General features: G+C 39.2%; 1 protein-coding gene across 3 annotated transcripts; it reads left to right on the top strand.

The window, feature by feature from the left end:
- The first annotated feature begins 346 nt into the window (after positions 1-346).
- Positions 347-18,249, top strand: ptk2bb (protein tyrosine kinase 2 beta, b). 3 transcript variants are annotated; one of them, XM_044049084.1, is made up of 31 exons: positions 349-780; positions 6,485-6,720; positions 6,966-7,144; positions 7,243-7,330; positions 7,703-7,782; positions 7,984-8,046; positions 8,178-8,232; positions 8,344-8,484; positions 9,547-9,621; positions 10,451-10,552; positions 10,718-10,835; positions 10,978-11,017; positions 11,178-11,209; positions 11,346-11,390; positions 11,476-11,573; positions 11,706-11,787; positions 11,861-11,961; positions 12,112-12,227; positions 12,566-12,666; positions 13,014-13,103; positions 13,464-13,668; positions 14,351-14,459; positions 14,560-14,619; positions 14,723-14,845; positions 15,399-15,551; positions 15,792-15,827; positions 16,163-16,187; positions 16,316-16,350; positions 16,536-16,670; positions 16,827-16,907; positions 17,336-18,249. In XM_044049084.1, the coding sequence occupies exons 2-31, from the start codon at positions 6,523-6,525 to the stop codon at positions 17,552-17,554; spliced, it is 2,985 nt and encodes a 994-aa protein (XP_043905019.1). In that variant the 5' UTR covers positions 349-780; positions 6,485-6,522; the 3' UTR covers positions 17,555-18,249. The 3 variants fall into 3 exon arrangements, with proteins under 3 accessions (XP_043905017.1, XP_043905019.1, XP_043905018.1); XM_044049082.1 differs by having other exon boundaries at positions 347-780; positions 15,399-15,827; XM_044049083.1 differs by lacking the exon at positions 349-780 and adding an exon at positions 4,623-4,807 and having other exon boundaries at positions 15,399-15,827.
- Positions 18,250-18,324: the final 75 nt, after the last annotated feature.

Genomic DNA, 18,324 nt, shown 5'->3' with positions numbered 1-18,324 from the left:
TGGTACAAAGCATAATTTCCTCTGTGATTAATGCTGCTGTACACGGTCCCTGTTCAATCAACTCAATAAACAAAAAAATAGTAATTGAGTTTTAGCTGTTGCTGCAGCAGATTCTTCTTCTTCCGTGTAGTTCTGCTCCAAATATTGTCTGTGTACATGTGTAATATAGTGGATATAAAATATATATAAGAAAATATCTATAATGTATCACATGGACAGTACACTTTTTTCTTAGCTTGCAGCACCCCCTGCTGTTCAGGTCGTGTCATTACACCACCATAACGGTTTTCAGTGTGTAAATTGACGCTGTCAAAAACTGTGAAAACTTAAGACGAAGGAATTTGATAAAACGAAAGGAACGAGTGATATTTCTTCACGGCAGATTTGTTGAGTTGTACAGGTTGTGAAACAGTCAAACGCAAGGAGTGTTTTACAAAAAAAAAAGTTTGACGTACTTCAAACGTTTTGCAACGTAGGGTTTCTTTTTTTTTGAAAACTATCCCTGTGTGTCGAGGAAAGACAACAACTATGAGGCACAAAAACAGAGAGAAGAGGGACGACGTTATCCGCCATATTGTCGGTAACAGAGGGAGCAGTGAAATGAGGAAGTGGTCCCACCTTTCAGCAGGCAGCAGGACAGCAGAGGTGAGGGAGTGGCCACCTGCCGCCACTTTCTTACTCAACAGTGCGTGTGAGAGAAAAGTGTAAGGCCTGGACTCTCCGTGGGGAATAACATTCTCTGTCAAGCGTCACTTTCTGGAGGAATGAAATCAGAATCAGGTAAGAGCCAACACATATATTCAAGTTTGTGTTTATTGAAGTTGTAAAGCTTTTCTTCAATGATAAGAAATAAGCTAACTTATTAGAATTTGTGTGGGCCCCCATGTATGGTGTTGATGTATTAAACAGACAAAAATGCATTTCGATAATACCACGAGTTGCTGTTTTGTCACAAACATGTGCTGTTCTTTTTAAATATTTGTCCTGTTGTTTGTGGGACAGTACAACCTGGCTTTGTAGCTAGAACATTTGCAGTCTTCCTCATGATAATATGTATTATTTGAAGGACATAGTGTGTGTATAAGTGGAGTACAAAGTTCTCCTTTTTTTCTCCCAGAGAAAGATCTTAGTTCATTTTCAAAGCATGTCTGTGCAGGTGAAGAAGCAGTCAGCCACATTCCAGTGCCTGGGGTCATGACGTTGCAATATGCAGACCCCCTTTATCACAATACAACTGTCTCAAAGTCTACACGTACCAGGAACAGAGGATTCACTGTAGCTGCTGCATTTTTTTAATAATCTATAGAATACAACGTGGTCTTTAAAAGAGAAGTAGTTTTTTATACACTGTGTAATGACGTCTCAACAGTCTTTCTGCTCACTGACATGTTAGACAAGCATCAGATTTGTTTTTGTCTCAAAAATGCTCCTCCAAAAGAAAAAGATTCACCTTTGAAAAGAAAATAGAAGCTGATGAAACTCGGCATGATAGTTGGTGAGGTAGTGTAGGTGTACTGTGATTTCTGACAGTTCTTTTACTGTGTCATTACAGCCGAAACACCATGTGAGGATTCTGTCAGGGTGCATGTCATGACAGAGTCTGGCAGAGACTGTAGCGCTTTCATTGCACCATCGTACAGTTCACCTAAAAAGACACATTCAGATAGTTAGAAACAAACCAAACTGGATTTGATTTATTTATATGTACTGTAATGATTTTTTTACTCTTTAACTTAAAAAAAAACACAACATAAATTGACAGTCTTTGGATTCACAACTGTCAAATGATTAAAACTGTACATTCCGACTGTTCTTTTAATTTAGCTGATCAATATAAGTAGGTATGTATGATATTGATGTCAAGCAGATATTGGCAAACACACACATATCTGCAGATATGACTAATAAAAACAACAGTGGGCTAAAAAGGCCGCTACCTCCTTGACTTCGATGCCGGTGCCCTCTACAACTATTATTTTATTTACGTTTATTTATTTTGCTTACTACAGAAGAGACTATACACTACCGGTTTTAGAACACCCCAATTTTTCTAGTTTTTTATTGAAATTCAAGCCATTCAAGTCCAATGAATAGCTTGAAATGGTACAAAGGTGAGTAGGCACCCCTTGTCAACTGCTAGGTTAAAAAAAAGGTAAGGTTACCCAAAACTGAAGAATAATCTACATTTCAGAATGGCCTTTTTCAAGGAACAAGAAATGGGTTAACAACCTAGAGCTGTTCTGCAGCAATGGAGGTTGATCAAGCCTTGAAAGTTGGTTCTACCAAGTCCTACAGGTGTTCCAACATTTCTTTATTACTTACAACCCTGTGTGCGAAAGACATCATGGTCGCAAGTTCAACTCCACCCCTGGCTGATTGTACTCAATTCCATTGTAAGTCGCTTTGGATAAAAGCGTCTGCTAAATGACATGTAATGTAACAACCCCCTCTGTCTGCATAAAAGTAGTGTTGGAACACACAGTGGTACCATAACTTTGTGATCATCATTTGAACTGCAGAAAGTAGTGTGTTACCATAAAAAAGGCAATTAACAATGCAAGAGAGACAGACCATCATAACACTTAAAAATGTAGGGCTTTCCTACAGAGAAATTGCGAAGTCAGTACAGTTTCCTTCACCATCAAAACGCACTCAGAAACTGTGAGAAACTCTTGACAGGAAGAGGTCTGGCAGACCAAAGCCACAACAGAATCAGAAGACAAGTTTCTGAGAGTCAACAGCTTGCGTGATAGGCGGCTCACAGGACAACAGCTTAATATTGGTCATAGTAAGCAAGTCTCAGTTTCAACTGTGAAGAGAAGACTTAGTGTTGCTGGTTTGAACGGTCGAGTTGCAGCAAGAAAGCTATTGCTAAGACGTCAGAGTACGAAGAAGAGGCTTGCCTGGGCAATTTTACTAAATATTGACTAAGCTTCAGCAGTCTGACATCAATTTCAGTGATTTGTGTTCATCCAAAGATATTTTATTATACAGGAAGCCAAATATTGAAAGAAAAAGTACATTTTCACCTCAAGCTACATGACGAGTGTAACAAAAACAGCTTATGTTCATATTGTGCAGGTGTCACAGGTGCAGTCATGTTGACTCCTCCAGTTTCTGTGGAATTTCATTCTCATTTGTCACAATCTCCGAATCTCTGTCAGTCAGTCTCTTATATCTCACACGAGTAAATGAAACACACTGTACATGTGGAGCAAAATGTAGGCGGTTTGGAGGTAGAAGAGCCACAGCAGTTACGTCGGGGAACGTCAGATGTTCTATTACAGATAGTGTAAACGTTTTGGTTCGGCATAATCCTATTTTTGTACCACTCTGTAGCGTTCTGTTGCGGCTGAGTTTTTAAAAAAGAGTTTATTTCGCTTCTACCTCAGTCACAGATTGCGATGAAAATCTCCCTCAGGAACAGTTGTTACCATAACAACTCAAGTGCCAGCATGACAGTGTGTGAGAGAAGCAGCAACACCGTGTCTGGAAAGTGTCGTTTTGTTCCCTCTAGAAAAGACAAAAGAAAGTAGAGTCCTGTTCAAAACAGAGAGAAGAAAGAGTTTCACGTCTGTCAGGAGATTTTAATTGGGGGTTTTCTGTTGCCATGATATTTATTCAGCGCATAAATTTGTCAAATTGACAAGACTATCCTGTTTATGAAGTAGATCGGACAGACGTGTCCCACATTAGGATGGCATCAATTACCTTAACAAGCAAGAATGAGATTAACAGCAAGTAAACAAGCTGTTGCATTTGACCAGATATTTAAATTTGGGGCTGCCGCAAGCAAAGTTTCTTTACTGATTAATAGGATGGAAATGACAGGCTTAATCAGCACAGTTTAATCTCATTTGACAAAGGTTAGAATGTAGCAGACATCCGTTTATATTTAAAAGTTACTTCAATACTGTCAGTCAATCGACTAACTGACCGATCGATTCAGAGTTGTAAACTGATGCTCGTGTGCACAACTTCACACATGTTGATGTTCACCATACTCACTCCACTCATCCCATTCCATTTAGACCAGATACAGCTTGTACTTTCTATGTCCCATTGTTCTGTGATTTAGAGTTTAGGTGTTAAAAGACTCAAAGAAGACAAAAATATTCTCACCTGCTTGTGACCTGAACCGCCATGAAGGTCACAGGTCCTCAAAAGTGCAGTGACAAAGCCTCATAACATAACCACCACCAACAATCATTTATAAACCCCTTTTAAAAACATCTATAGAGCTAAACATTTATTGGTGTTATACTCCTCCCCGTTCATCCGGTTCTGTTTGTGTTGCTTATGTAATACGCGCAAACTATTCTGGCACAACTGATTTTGAAGTGAGTAATTCTGCTCTGTATATAACTGTATGTCACCATGTTTACCTAATCCACAATAGCCAAGGAGTGTATTCGTGTGTATGGCGATCTCCACACGGCTAAATCCACGGATGTTTTTATTTTCCTAGACTTAATCTTCTGTGAAACTTCACCCTCTGCCCCCTCAAACTCTTCTGTCAGGCCTCCCACACCCAGATGATGGTGCAACATGCCGGTCTGTGCTGCACACTCATCTTCTCTCTCTTTTCCTTTCTCACTATACACACACATTTACACACAAACATACCCAGACGCGGCCCTGCTGGGGAATTCATGGCCTCAGGCTAACAAAACACAACCCTGCTCGACAGCGGAAAACCCTGAGAGAATCTAACACAGCTCAGCTCCTTCGCAGTGGACTCACAGCGTGGAGCCTCGTTTGTGTGAAAACATGTTTTGACAGTTTCACTGACGGACACTGCTGTGAGGTGGGTGACTGGGGGGAAATCTCTTAATGCACAACTGGGTGTGAGTATTATTTAGTTGTCAAACGCTCTATTTGCCGAGTCAACAGGTTTTTCTTTACTTTTTTTCGATCGACATAGCAGAAAGGTGCATGGTCAGAATTACAGTGTGTTTGGTTTGAAAGCAACTTTGCACTTTTGTGAGATCTGTGTGATAGCTTAAAGGTTCAATGTGTAACATTCAGAACAATTTAGAGATTACATTTTTCATGCGTGTATAATCAATTTAGAATAAAAGTTGTCTGCTTTTCGTAGCCTTTAAATAAACCTTTTATAGGTACTTGTTTTATGGAGGCCGACATCTTGTGCTAAAATGGCTAACCAGTCAGAGCGTGCATTCTGTTTTGTAAAGCAAAAGTAAACAACTCAAACAAAGAAGTCCATTTTAGTACACAAAGGCCAAGACTGTCCTCGAACAACATGTACATATTGGTCGTATGCAGGAATTACGACCTATATTTACATTTTCAAAACCAGCGCCCCTAGTGGTAGTATAAATAACAGCAATCTGGTACCTCGGATGTACCAGATTGCATCATCCATCAAAGCTACTGGATGACGACAAGTTTTTATTTTTTGCTGGTTGAAAGTGTAAAATGACCTTATGGCAATAGGATTACAAGTGTTGATAGGCAGATATTGTTAGCTTCAATTCCAGGTTTACAGTCTTGATTGTAATCTTGAGTTTTGAGTTTATTGATGGGACGATACAACTTTTTCATGTCTGATGCTGATATTATAGACTCGAGTATCTACTAATATTGATACCAGTCTGATACAGTCATTTTAGACCTTTTATAAACAATGAAGCTGTTAACAAAACAGTCATTTCAAGTACATACTTCTCTAACTGTGTTACAAATACTGATCTCCCAAAAAGAAGAAATAAACAGCCCAAACATGACTCAGCTAAAATGCTTTTGCTGATTTTTATTTCCATTTTTACAGTCTGTCTGATATCCAGTCAAATTTCTCATCCAGCTCTTGGCAGTAAAGTGAATAATAGTATTATAATGAAAGTATTTTGCTAATGAAAAAGAAAAGAAAAGCCAAGCCCTTTCTGCTACTTTTATTTGTAGTTATTTTTAACCTGGCCTTACCTGTAGTACAACTGGGTCGACCCGAGCTAACCAACCCATATGTTGCTATGATGAGGTTGCTTGGTCATTGGTCATTTGCTGCTTGTCTCAAAGTGAGTTTTGTCCCAGTTAACTAACGTTTGTTGTCCTGGCTCTGTAATCTGCAGACAGGGAGTTTACCAAGGATTATCACGACCGGTGTTTTTCTAGAGGAAAATGAAGAATATTTCAAATCTCTCCCATTGATACAGTTGATACACACCTCTACACTGTCACACTTTTGTTGTATAAATCACGCAGGCCCTCACTTGAAAAAAGATTTCTGAGGACTGTAATTGGCAGATCTCAGAACTGAATAATCTGAGTCATCGTCAACACACAGCACACAATCACAGCGTGAATGTGAATAGTATGACTGTAATACTGTGTCGTAGCAAGTCACAGGACGGTGTGTACTCTCACGTCAAAGACACTGTGGTGTCATCACAGGCTTGTGCTTGCATATGCACTGAAATGTGTGATTTCCTTGGTTGCAACTCATGTTTATGTCTTTTTCCGACAGGATATTGTTGATATGATGGTGCCAACCCAACCCTAAACATGTATGAGGTGATGACCGGTGACACCTTGTCCTGGAAGGTGCCCAGTCCAAGAGAAAGTGACACCGAGTCCGGCCCAGAGTCACACTTCACAGGGGATGGAGGGCCGATCAAGATCCTTAAAGTCTGCTTCTGCACCAACAACAGCCTGGGCAAGAACTTCAAGCTTGTCAAATGTGACGGCTCCTGGCAAATCAGGGTGAGAGCAAGATAGATATGGAAGGGAGGTTATCTTGTCAGGCGGCTGTGATGAAGAGTTTGTCTTAGAACATTTTAAAAACAAATCAAAGATGATCTGTCAAATTTGAAGCATGTGGTATTTGTACAAAAGCTGGAGGTGTTTTTTTTTACTTTTACACATGAAATTGAAGCAAGGTTTCACCACAATAATGTGTAATAGTTGGTTAAGATGTCTTTAAAAAAAATCCACATTGTCTCGTCCAGGCCATCATTCGCTCGATCCTGGTGAGCGGTCGACTGGGACCGAACATCCAACATACAGCATGCTACGGTCTGCTGCTGAAACACTTAAAGTCTGAAGAGCTTCACTGGCTGCATCCCGATCTGACTGTTGGAGAGGTAGAGCAGCGCTATGAGAGCCATCATGTGGAAGCTGAGTGGAGGTGCACACAGATTCATACATTATTTATCTTTTTTTTTGTTATGGTAGATATGTACAGTGTGTGTCACATTAAATTCATAACTTTTCCAATACCTGCAGGTATGACCTCCGGCTCAGATACGTCCCTGTTAATTTCCTGGAAAAATTCCAAGATGACAGGTCTACTTTAATGTATTTTTACCAACAAGTAAGAAGCTCTTCTTTTCCTTTATAAATTAGCTCAATGTATGTTGTTCAAAATGCCAGCAGAGTTTGCATTGTGGTTATTACTATATAATAATGTAAATAAAACCCTCAGTGATATAATAGCTAATAATAATTACAATAAAAATAGGCTTTTGGGAATACCTTGAATTTGCATTTGCCTTTTCCTGTAGCACTACATGGACTCTGTGCTGATGTTCATATTTTCAAAGGTTATGTAACAGGAAGTTTGAAGATAAAAGTCTTAAGTTTCATTTAGGAAAACTAACCACTTTTATAGTTGTGTAATTGTCCAGTATTAGCGTTGTATTACGCGTTGGTAATCATCTGATATCACTGATTCACTTCTCTTCAGGTGCGTAGTGATTATATGCAGTATCATGCCAGTAAAGTGAGTGACGGGATGGCACTGCAGCTCGGTTGTTTGGAGATCAGGTGAGCCTCTGTGTTCTTTTGGTCTCACATAAATTGATTGGATTTCTATAGGATGGACTGATTGTGCTGAATATACCGTACACCCAGCATGTTATTTGTGCTGCAGGTTTGAAGAATACACATGATAGACAAGGGGATATACATGGATTTATTGTTGAAGATGCACAGACTCATATGCTTTGTTTTACTCTGTTTTTACAGGAGGTTCTATAAAGACATGAATGCAAAAGGTCTAGAGAAGAAGTCTAACTTTGAGCTGCTAGAGTAAGTGTTTATATTTAACTTTATACCCTTAATTGTAATTGTTTTGTTTATAGCATTATGAATGTCTTGATGTTCATCTCGCAGCAACATTCATGTCTGTGTAACCCCTTTGTTTTTCTTTGAAAATGAAGAAAAGACGTGGGCCTGGACCTTTTCTTTCCTAGACAACTCATTAACAGCATGAAGGTGAACTATTTTTCACTTGAGTTAACCATAATTGATCAGTCACTGACAATGTTTTATTTATGTTTTTGCTTGGTTATGTACACATTGTAACAATTGCCTCTGTTGATCCAGTCAAAGCAGCTACGGAAGCTGATTCAGCAGACGTTTCAGCAGTACGCCACACTCAAGGAGGACGAGTGCATGATCAAGTTTTTTGAGACCCTCAAAGACTTTGTCAGCTATGATGAAGAGGTCTTCCCATGTGAACTGGTGGTGAGTCAAAACATCATGTTCTAACTGATAGTGATTCTCTCTCTGCCTTCACTTAGTTTACGTGCATGTTAAAACACATTCAACTAAAATCGGGCTAGTCTTAGTTGGACCAACATACCTGGATAATGTGATTCATAGTCAGATTACTCCTGCATGTATACGTTTAATCAGACTTTGCGTTCTGCGTATGCACCAAAATTTTATACAGAACAGCACGATCCATCTCACCGTCCATCCACTGTTTGTTTTTCTGTGACGTAAAGGTCAACAGGAAACTGATTTCTCAGACATACACATGTCCAATACATCGATTTTCTCCTCCACGTGTATACTCCGGTTGCCTGACTCAGTCGGACCATGGCCTTAGCTCGATTAAACTGTGCACGTAAACTTACTGACTGTTGTCTGCTCTGATGTCTGCTCCTGTACTGTGATCAATCTTTTAATCTGAATATGCTTGATGCCTGTTTCTCACTTAAGTTGTTGTCACTAGCAAACAACAGTCATGCACAGCAAATCCTCCAAGAGCTGGATGTGCAATTTGCCCCAGACTGTTGCAAAAGTTCCACAAAAAAAACACATAACTTGTAGTATGTTCACATTGAACCTTTGAATTAATTATTCTAGATTTTTTAAAATTCTAAATTATGAAAATAAAACAGGCAACAATTTCTTCACTAGATAAATCATGTTAACATTTAAAAGAGGACAACCTTAGCTGGATTCAACATTAAAAATATTTCACATGTACAATAAATACAAAATGAAACCATGTAATAACTTGATTATAATATGATAAACACTGGTGACAACAACTATACTCATATTTAAACATTCAAGGCAAGATGTTTCTTCTCATTAAAAGTTAACACATGATTCCTAAACTGTCGTGAAGGTAAGACATAAATGTTTCCAGTGAATATGATTGGCCAACATTTTCTCCTATAATATATGATAATGTATTCCTTCTGTACCTGACCGTAAGCATAACCAACCACAGCGTGCTTTGTCACACTGCCGACGACAAACATCGCACTCTAAATCCTTCTCATTTGTCAACAGCAAGGTTGGAGTCTGTCAGTGGAGCTGGTCATTGGTGGGAGAGGTATTCGCCAACGCACACAGAAGAATGCTGCGGTAAGCATGAAGGAGATTTAGGTGTTTGTTGAGAGAGTTTTGACCTTTCAACATACATAATGCTGTGGTGTGTTATATTGCATATCTCATCTATATACATTTGTTAAAGGATTTTCTTTCAAGGAAAAATCTAGATTTTGGATAGAGTGTTAGCAGCAGTGCCTCAGAGTTGGAAGGTTCACTGTCTTTTGAATCCTTACTTTTAAGTTTGCATAGTATTCCATGGGCCACACGGGTGGTGTCGTGGTTAGCACTCTTGCCTTTGCAGCAAGAAGATCCAGGTTCGAGTTCGGTCGGAACAAGGGTCTTTCTGCATGGAGTTAGCATGTTCTCCCTGTGTGTGCGTGGGTTTTCTCCGGGTTCTCCAGTTTCCTTCCGCAGTCCAAAAACATGCAATATAGGGATTAGGTAAACTGGTCACACTACATTGACTGTAGGAGTGAGAGTGATGAACTGTCCAGGGTGTGACCCCACCTATCGCCCTGTCAGCTGAGATTGGCACAGCACCCCCCATGACCCTACTGTGGAGGATAAAGTGGTAGAAAATGGATGGAGGGATATTATTCCATATGTTTGTGTGGTTTCTCTCTCTTTACATGAGCTATACTAACAAGTTATTGGTTTATGAGTGACACGACATTGTTTTTCGCTTGTTGTTTGTCATTTTATACATAAAGTTTGTTTTTATTACATCAGTTTATAATGGTTAGACATATTTTGCATTTTTTTGTTTACATTGTTATTATGTCTGTCACACAGTGTTACAAATAATAACTAAATTCATTTTAATTTGAATACCTTGTTGTTTTTTTTCTCTTTTGTGCAATAGGCTGTGTTTCTTGCTGACTTCAAACAGATCAAATCCGTACAATGCTTATCTCAGAGTGATGGAAAAGGTCTCCTGAATCTCAGCGTGGAGGGGGCCAGACAGGTGTGCACCATGACAATATTATCATAAAGTATTTTACAAAATCCCCCACCCCCCTGCAGTCAGGCACTACATTAATCATTATCTGTGGAGATCATTATTTACCACAGATACTGATTGACCAGAAAATCTGCCCCCCATTGTCATACCCTCTCTGTTTCCTAATAGTTTCTATCCATCAACGTGGCCACGGTTTCTATGGCAGAGAACATGATAGACCTCATCGACGGTTACTGCCGCTTGGAAAATGGTACAGATGAATCTGTTATCTCCCGGACAAATAAAGGTGTGTATGATTCAGTTACGCCCCCTATTGTTTTCCCTGTGACTAAAAAATCTTTTGAGGGGAGTAAAATTTGATATATTATCCATAAAATATGTGCAATTTAAAGTAAAAGGTACTTAATCATAACTCATTTCTATCCTAGATGCTTCCCCGCAAAGTCCCCTACCTGAGATTCCTACAGAGTGAGTCGATTTTGGCCATTTTACAGCTCATTCCTTTTTGGTTGTTATATGAATTGGAGAGGGCCTGTTTTACTGAATCATGCTGTCAGAACAATGTGGATCCATAATATGAAAATGTATGACTGACGCTTCCTCTCATTCTGTCCTTCCTCCCGAGCAGCAGAAACAACAGCTCGATCAGACACAGCATGGGTGAGCGGACAGTTCATACAGTTTTATTTGACCCACATGGACACACACGGTCTAAGTGACAGTTTTATCAGATTCATCTTTTAGTAAATCGAGAGAGTAAAAAAAAACAACAAGTTCCTCTGTTTCTATTTTGCAGGATCAGATATTTACTGTGAGATCCTCGACGAAAGGCCGAGATCAGGTTGGTTCAAGTTTGTCATCATATCATTAGAAAAGTAAGACATTAACAAAGTCACATTTGAGATTTGACATGATTTTCTCTTTAGTGGTGAAGTACGGGATTGACCGAGACGATATTGTTCTCGGGCGAATTCTCGGGGCGGGTTTTTTCGGGGAAGTCTACGATGGAGTTTACAAAAAATCTGTAAGTGTGTCAATCAAGAGCAAAGATTCCCTGATTCACTGAAGAGACTGATATTAATTGTGCGTAGTGTGCTGTTTACGAGCACTATAAATGTTTACAGAATGTATTGTTTGTTGTTTGTCGACCGAACAGAATGGAGACAGGATCAACGTGGCGGTGAAAACCTGCAAAGACTGTTCTCCTGATGTGATGGAGAAGTTCATGAGTGAAGCAGGTACACATGTAGACAATGATAGAAAGACAGTAGCCTAACATGCAATAACAACAACAAACTGTGTATTTTCTAGTAATAATGAAGAACCTGAACCACCCTCACATTGTCCAGTTGATCGGCATCATAGAGGAGGATCCTGTGTGGATTGTCATGGAGCTTTATCAGTATGGAGAGGTTAGTGCTTGCCAATATTTCATTACATATTTTTATTTAATTTAGTCACAATTGAATTAATGCATTTAAGTTGAATAGGACATCAAGAAAACTCGTCTCTGAAAACGTCCAAAAGTAACACGAATGCGGTGGTTGTTGTTGTTGTTGCAGCTTGGAAACTACCTGACCCAGAACGAGAAGACGCTGACAAATATGACACTGGTGCTGTTCAGCCTGCAGATCTGCAAAGCGCTAGTCTACCTCGAAGGGGTCAACATGGTTCACAGGTGCAGAGTGGCAATACTGTTGTTGTACCATACTAAGAAAGTAACGTGTTATACAGAAACTATGTTATTCAATTCTTAGATAGAGATGGAGATGGAACAGATCAAGCTGATATTCATATTCATGTTAGTTATAAGTTAGTTATAAGACAGTGAAGATTGGAACTTATATGACGTAGTGGCAGCAAAAAGGGTTTCTTTAATTAATCAGTCAGTTTTCAACTCCATGAAGTTATCAGTTGAGCGATAACGTGCAATATCATTTGCACATTAATCACATTTAATCATGTTATCTTCCTCTACACCTACATACAGTTTAACCTTTTCTTCCTGTGTTATAGAGACATTGCAGTTAGGAACGTGCTTGTCGCCAGTCCAGACTGTGTGAAGCTCGGAGACTTTGGTTTATCGAGGTACATCGAGGAAGAAGAATACTACAAAGGTAGCAGATGCAAAATAATACTTAATACTCTGATGTCTGATTACAGTGTAAAGCATTTGACAGATAAATGTGGCGAGATGGATTTTATTTCTACTTGAAAGAATAATTTTGAATACATTATACCACTATTCCCCACTGTGTTCCTTCTGAAATTTGTTGTTATGAAAATCAGAACCTTTTATCTCAAAAGAGGCTGAAGCAAGGGGTTTCTAAATTATGTCCTAAAGGACAGTCAGAAATATGCAGGAAATATCAAAGCAGGATTACAGAAAATAAGAAGAAACTAGAAATGTTTGCCTCATGTGGATAACGTATATACATTTATTAACACCTCCCGTTTCTTACAGCTTCGGTTACTCGGTTGCCCATCAAGTGGATGGCCCCAGAATCCATCAACTTCAGACGCTTCACCTCAGCCAGTGACGTGTGGATGTTTGGTGAGGCATGAACTTAAAACTGCTAAGACAGAGAGAGAGAGAGAAAGAGCAGAGAGCATAGAGAAGTAGCTGGTTAATCTTCACCCTAACAGGCACTATGTGGTGGTGTTATGACACAGAATGAACAATGATTTAAACTGATATGACAACAAAGGACTTTCTTTTGCCTTTGTCTGTGATACTAAAGTGAAAATTGACTGCTACAGAGTGTTGGTGGAATACATTTGTAGACTTTAGTAATTTGGCTAATCAACTTATTTGCTTATATTTTATTTACAGTTCCGTCGTTCTCTGGAGTCTTAGAGATTAAAGGTTAAACACACACCCAAGCATGTTTTTGTGTCTGTATTTCTCTGTCAGCTGTCTGCATGTGGGAGATCATGAGCCGTGGCCAGCAGCCTTTTTTCTGGCTGGAGAACAGAGACGTAATCAACCAACTGGAGCAAGGCATCAGGCTGCCCAAGCCAGATCACTGCCCTCCTGCCCTCTACTCGCTCATGACCCGCTGCTGGTCCTACGACCCCAGAGAGAGACCTAACTTCACAGAGCTGGTGGTCAAGATCAGGTATTAAATGAACTCTATTAAATGAACATTTTAATTTTAATTCCCCACAGCTGGTTTGGTTAGAATGATGACATCAGGTCACACTTCTGTGATGACCTCTCTGTTACAATTAAGAAATAACCCTGAGCACTGATTGCATACAACTCAATGAATCGCAAGTGTTTTTCTCATCAGTAAATGTTTTGCATCTCGCAAGTGACAATTTCTTTGGACTCACAAACAACCGGGTCAAGGGTATGGTGGCCCTGAGAGCTCAAAATGAATAGACAGCAGTGTTGTGTAATTAATGAAGATGTTTTTTCTTTTTCCTTTTTTCTTGTCTAGTTGATAGGTTTTATTTTCAGCTGCATTTCAATATGTTCTCAGAGCTGCTGCACAAAAGCACCACAGCGACGTTCCGTTCTTTTATTGAAGCCTCTGCAATGATTTTTTTTTTTTTTTATCTTTTATTGTGAAGAGGATTTCAACAAATAACGTTTAGAAAAGTGTTTCAGAAACAGATTTTGGACTGAAGCTGTCATTATAAACCAACTTCACTTACAGCCATTGATGCTTGTTTTTTTAAATTAAAATTATTAAACCAAACATGTTGAAAGATAATATACACATATGTTGTAGTCCAAATTTTGATTTCATTTAGTTTTTAGTTTCGCTAAGACTGAGTTGTCTTCTTGATTATCAGCGATGTCCACAAGATGGAGAAGGAGCAGGAAGTGGAGCGAGAGAGGGACAGAGCGCGCTCAACAAAATTCTTTGATCCCAAGTTCACCTTGAATGAGCCTCCTCCAAAGGTATGACACACATGTCAAATCTAGATATTTACACAAAACTGGCACACAATTTAAATGTGTTAATCTACAGTATGTACTTCTTTTTTTTTACTTTTTCTAGCCTACCAGAATGAAACCAGGACGATTTGGGAACACACTTAGTATCGGTCTACACATTCAGGTATAGCAAAGTCACCTTTAAAGATGCCAGGTTTCCATAAAAAGACACATTTCACTTAAAAATAAAGTGTTTTTGCGATGTCTGTATGTGTTCATCTGTGCAGCTGAATGAGGCGTTGTGTGCCAGCTCGCCTGATCTGGCCAGTCCGTGTGAATATCAGTCACCCGTCGACTCCATGAGCACTCTGGCACTGCCAGTCAGGTCTCCTCGACGTCGCAGCATGGGGGTAAGTAACACTTGCATTTAGATTAGAGGTCAAATTATTAAAATAAAGCCGTTAGAATACTTTGAACCACTAAAAAGTTGATAGGTGATTAATAGACCATAGCCCCTTACCCTCAACTCCCCAAGAAAATTATGTCCTGATATTCCAAGACAAATTCCAAAATCTGAACATTGTATAATACTTCCATACTTCTCCAATGACTATGTTACTACCTAATTAGTTGAGCATCTATTACCATAAGATGGCAGCAGCAAGTGATGAATAGAATAGCAAAAATGTCCCTCAAATGAGCAAAAATAGCCATTGACCTATAATTTGTGCTTGACTGGCTGCTAGGCAGTAACAAACATGGCTGTGGAGCCTTGATGCAGAGGCAGCACAGCCATTGGTCACTATTGCAGCCAGTGTCCGCCAATGCTAATAAATACGTTGTAAATCGCCCTATCAGAGTAATTGGCTAAAATGTTAAAGAGTCGACCTCTAATGAAGACATAAATGGAAAGATGTTTTGTGGTATTAATCATCCTGTCACATTCTCCTCATGATCCTGTAGGAGAACGAGTTTCCTCGCGCTGGACCAAACAGCAGGGAGGACGCTCAGCGACTGTGGCAGAGAGAGAGACAGAGTATGCAGGACACTCTCCGCCGGCAGAAAGCGCAGATGATGGAGGATAAAATGTGGCTGGAGAAGAAAGAGAAACTCCTGGTGGGAAACAGAACATCATTAACTTTTGTCTACCCCCTCTCTGTGTCTCTGTGTCCCCCTGCTCCTGAAATCACCATGGCCCTGGAGGCTACGCTGAACGAGACACCATTAAACAATAGCAAACTTCTCGTTCGACCTCGACGGCCCCCTAGTCTTACGTTGAATGTTCCTCTGATAACAGTTCCAAAGAGAGGGTCAACGTCCATATTCTATAAAATGAACCTGCCTGTTCTTTTGCAGGACCCCATGGGATCAGATGAAGCCACCCTCTCATTGGTAGGTGTCTGTCTGAACACACTGGGATTTCAGGAGAAATTAAAAGGACCAAATGTCATTCAAATGTATTAAAATTCAACTGAAAATCATTCACTTCTGTCACCTAATGGCTTTGGGAATGTTTTTTTGAGGTATTTTTTTCTTATTCCCACTGGACAAGTGACCAGGTGTAGTCAGCATGATGTCCCACAACACCAAAAATCTAAATCTAAATTAGACTAGAAATAAATTCTCTTTCCGCACTATTGTCTATATGCAGCGACTGTGTGTGAATGTGTTCACAGGGTTTATTTGAATTAATCCTCATGGGATTTGTCTTTGTCTATTCTTTTTAGTCTCCTGAAGATGACACATCAAATGGCAAGTGCTCAAAGGAATTTATAAATCCACATTAAACCAATACTAAAGAATTACTATCTGTCTCTTAATCCTCGCCTTTCTTCTCTTTCTTCTCTGTCTCACCTAACGTTCATCTTTCTGCCTCACAGCACCACCAGAGAAGCCGCCACGGCTCACAGCGCAGGTAATTACATCCATTCATTTTCTTATATTATATCATATATCATATAAAAGACCATTATTGGGTTTGATTTGTAGATAAAAAAAAATAAATGTTTAATTACTTCTTAGGTGAATGGGTGTCTCATTTAAAATAACGATGATGAGTATTTGGTTATTGGAAAAACTTAAAGCTTTTCTTTTTCTAAGCCTGCACGCACAGCAGAACTGGACCGCTCTGATGACAAAGTGTATAAATCCGTTATGGACGTGGTCAAAGTTGTTGTTCAGCTGAAGAATGACATCACTGAACTGCAGCCCGACGCTTATATCACCATCATCAAGGTACAATGAGGAAATACCATTTGCCTTTAAGTATAAAGTTGCCATTTCTTTCACTTTTGTTACTGTTTCATTGGCAAAGGCATATGAATTCTGACCAACGGCAAATGTCACGACTCATACAATTGATTAATTCTCTGTACTGGTCTCTGCTCACAGTCTATAGGGCAGGCTTTACGAGATCTGATTGGCAGTGTGGATGATATACTGCCCACCTTACACGAGTCTGTCAGGACTGAGGTACACTGAGGTTTTTCCCACCTGTCTTCTTCTGTTTTCTTCTTTTCATTTCAAAACAGAAGCAACACAAAAATACAAGAACAAATATTGTATAATGATAAATGGCTTGTATTTATATAGCGAGTATCGATGACCACTCAAAGCTGCTTTACACTACAGTTTTGCCATTCACCCATTCACTCTACATACATCTATGTGCAGCACGTTTTCACTCATCTCTCATACCCATTCACACGCACAGCTGTTAAGAGCTCTTGATGCATATCTTCATCAACTGCAGAACATTTTTTTATAAACATCTGAATATACAGTTTGTTCTGCAAAACAACATCTCTGTAGCAGTTTCAATAAAAACTAGACACAGGTTTCACTAGTCATTTACACAATAAATACACAATAAATCCAGTGTTTGCTAATCGTTGACACAGATCGAGGGCACTCAGAAGCTGCTGAACAACGACATGGCGGAACTGATTAGTAAGATGCGTCTGGCCCAGCAGAACGCTATCACGTCTCTGAAGGAGGAGTGCAAGAAACAGCTGCTGACTGCAGCACACACTCTGGCCGTGGACAGCAAGAACATGCTGGATGCTGTGGACCAAGCGAGAGTCAGGGCCAACTTAGCCAAGCCTGTGGCTAGTCCCTAATGGACTTGTAAACTTTGTAGTTTCAGTGTACATGTAAACCTTACATTCTCATCTGTCAGTCAGAGATAACATTTGCACTCAGCTGAATATTTTTGTTTCATTAAAAATCACTTAAATTGAGTCTGCACCAGCCACTGGTTCTACAGACATGTGTCATCATGTAAATGTGTTGTTTTGAATATTTAAACATTTAAATATGTCATAGTATTCTTGACCAACACTGTAATGGGCGGTTTATGAGATAGTTGGCAAATATCAGACATTATAATTAGGATGCAGTCTCTTCTGACACACATCATTCTATGTAAAATGTAATTTGAGTTATGCATTTTATTATTTGCTGTGGAAATGCCCTTGTAAATATGAAACATGTCCTTCGAAAAATACAAATGTAAAATGCGATAATTCTACTGCAGAGAAAAAGATGTAATGCAAACAGGAAATTGTATCATTTCAAAACAGACAGGTTAAAGGTGAAAACAAAAGAAAATCACTATGTTAATGATGTTAACATCACGAGCATTATACATAAATTATGAAGACTCAATGGAATGGATCATAAATTGTCAGATGTCAAATGTTTCAGTTTTTCAACTTGAAAGGTTTTTGTATCATGTCCATAAAATATGAAATACTAGCACATAATTCAAATGATTATAAGAATAAAATGAATGATGTATACAATTTCCCTGTGACACTTGCTGATTGACGCATACCTGTCACTACTGAGTATTTAAATCTAAAGGTTTCACATGATATTGTGAAATGTG

This window comes from Solea senegalensis, linkage group LG17 (genome assembly GCF_019176455.1).
Source record: "Solea senegalensis isolate Sse05_10M linkage group LG17, IFAPA_SoseM_1, whole genome shotgun sequence".
NCBI classification, from domain to species: domain Eukaryota; kingdom Metazoa; phylum Chordata; class Actinopteri; order Pleuronectiformes; family Soleidae; genus Solea; species Solea senegalensis.
The sequence above is the reverse complement of the archived record's forward strand: the minus strand, read 5'-3'. Positions and strand labels throughout refer to the sequence as shown.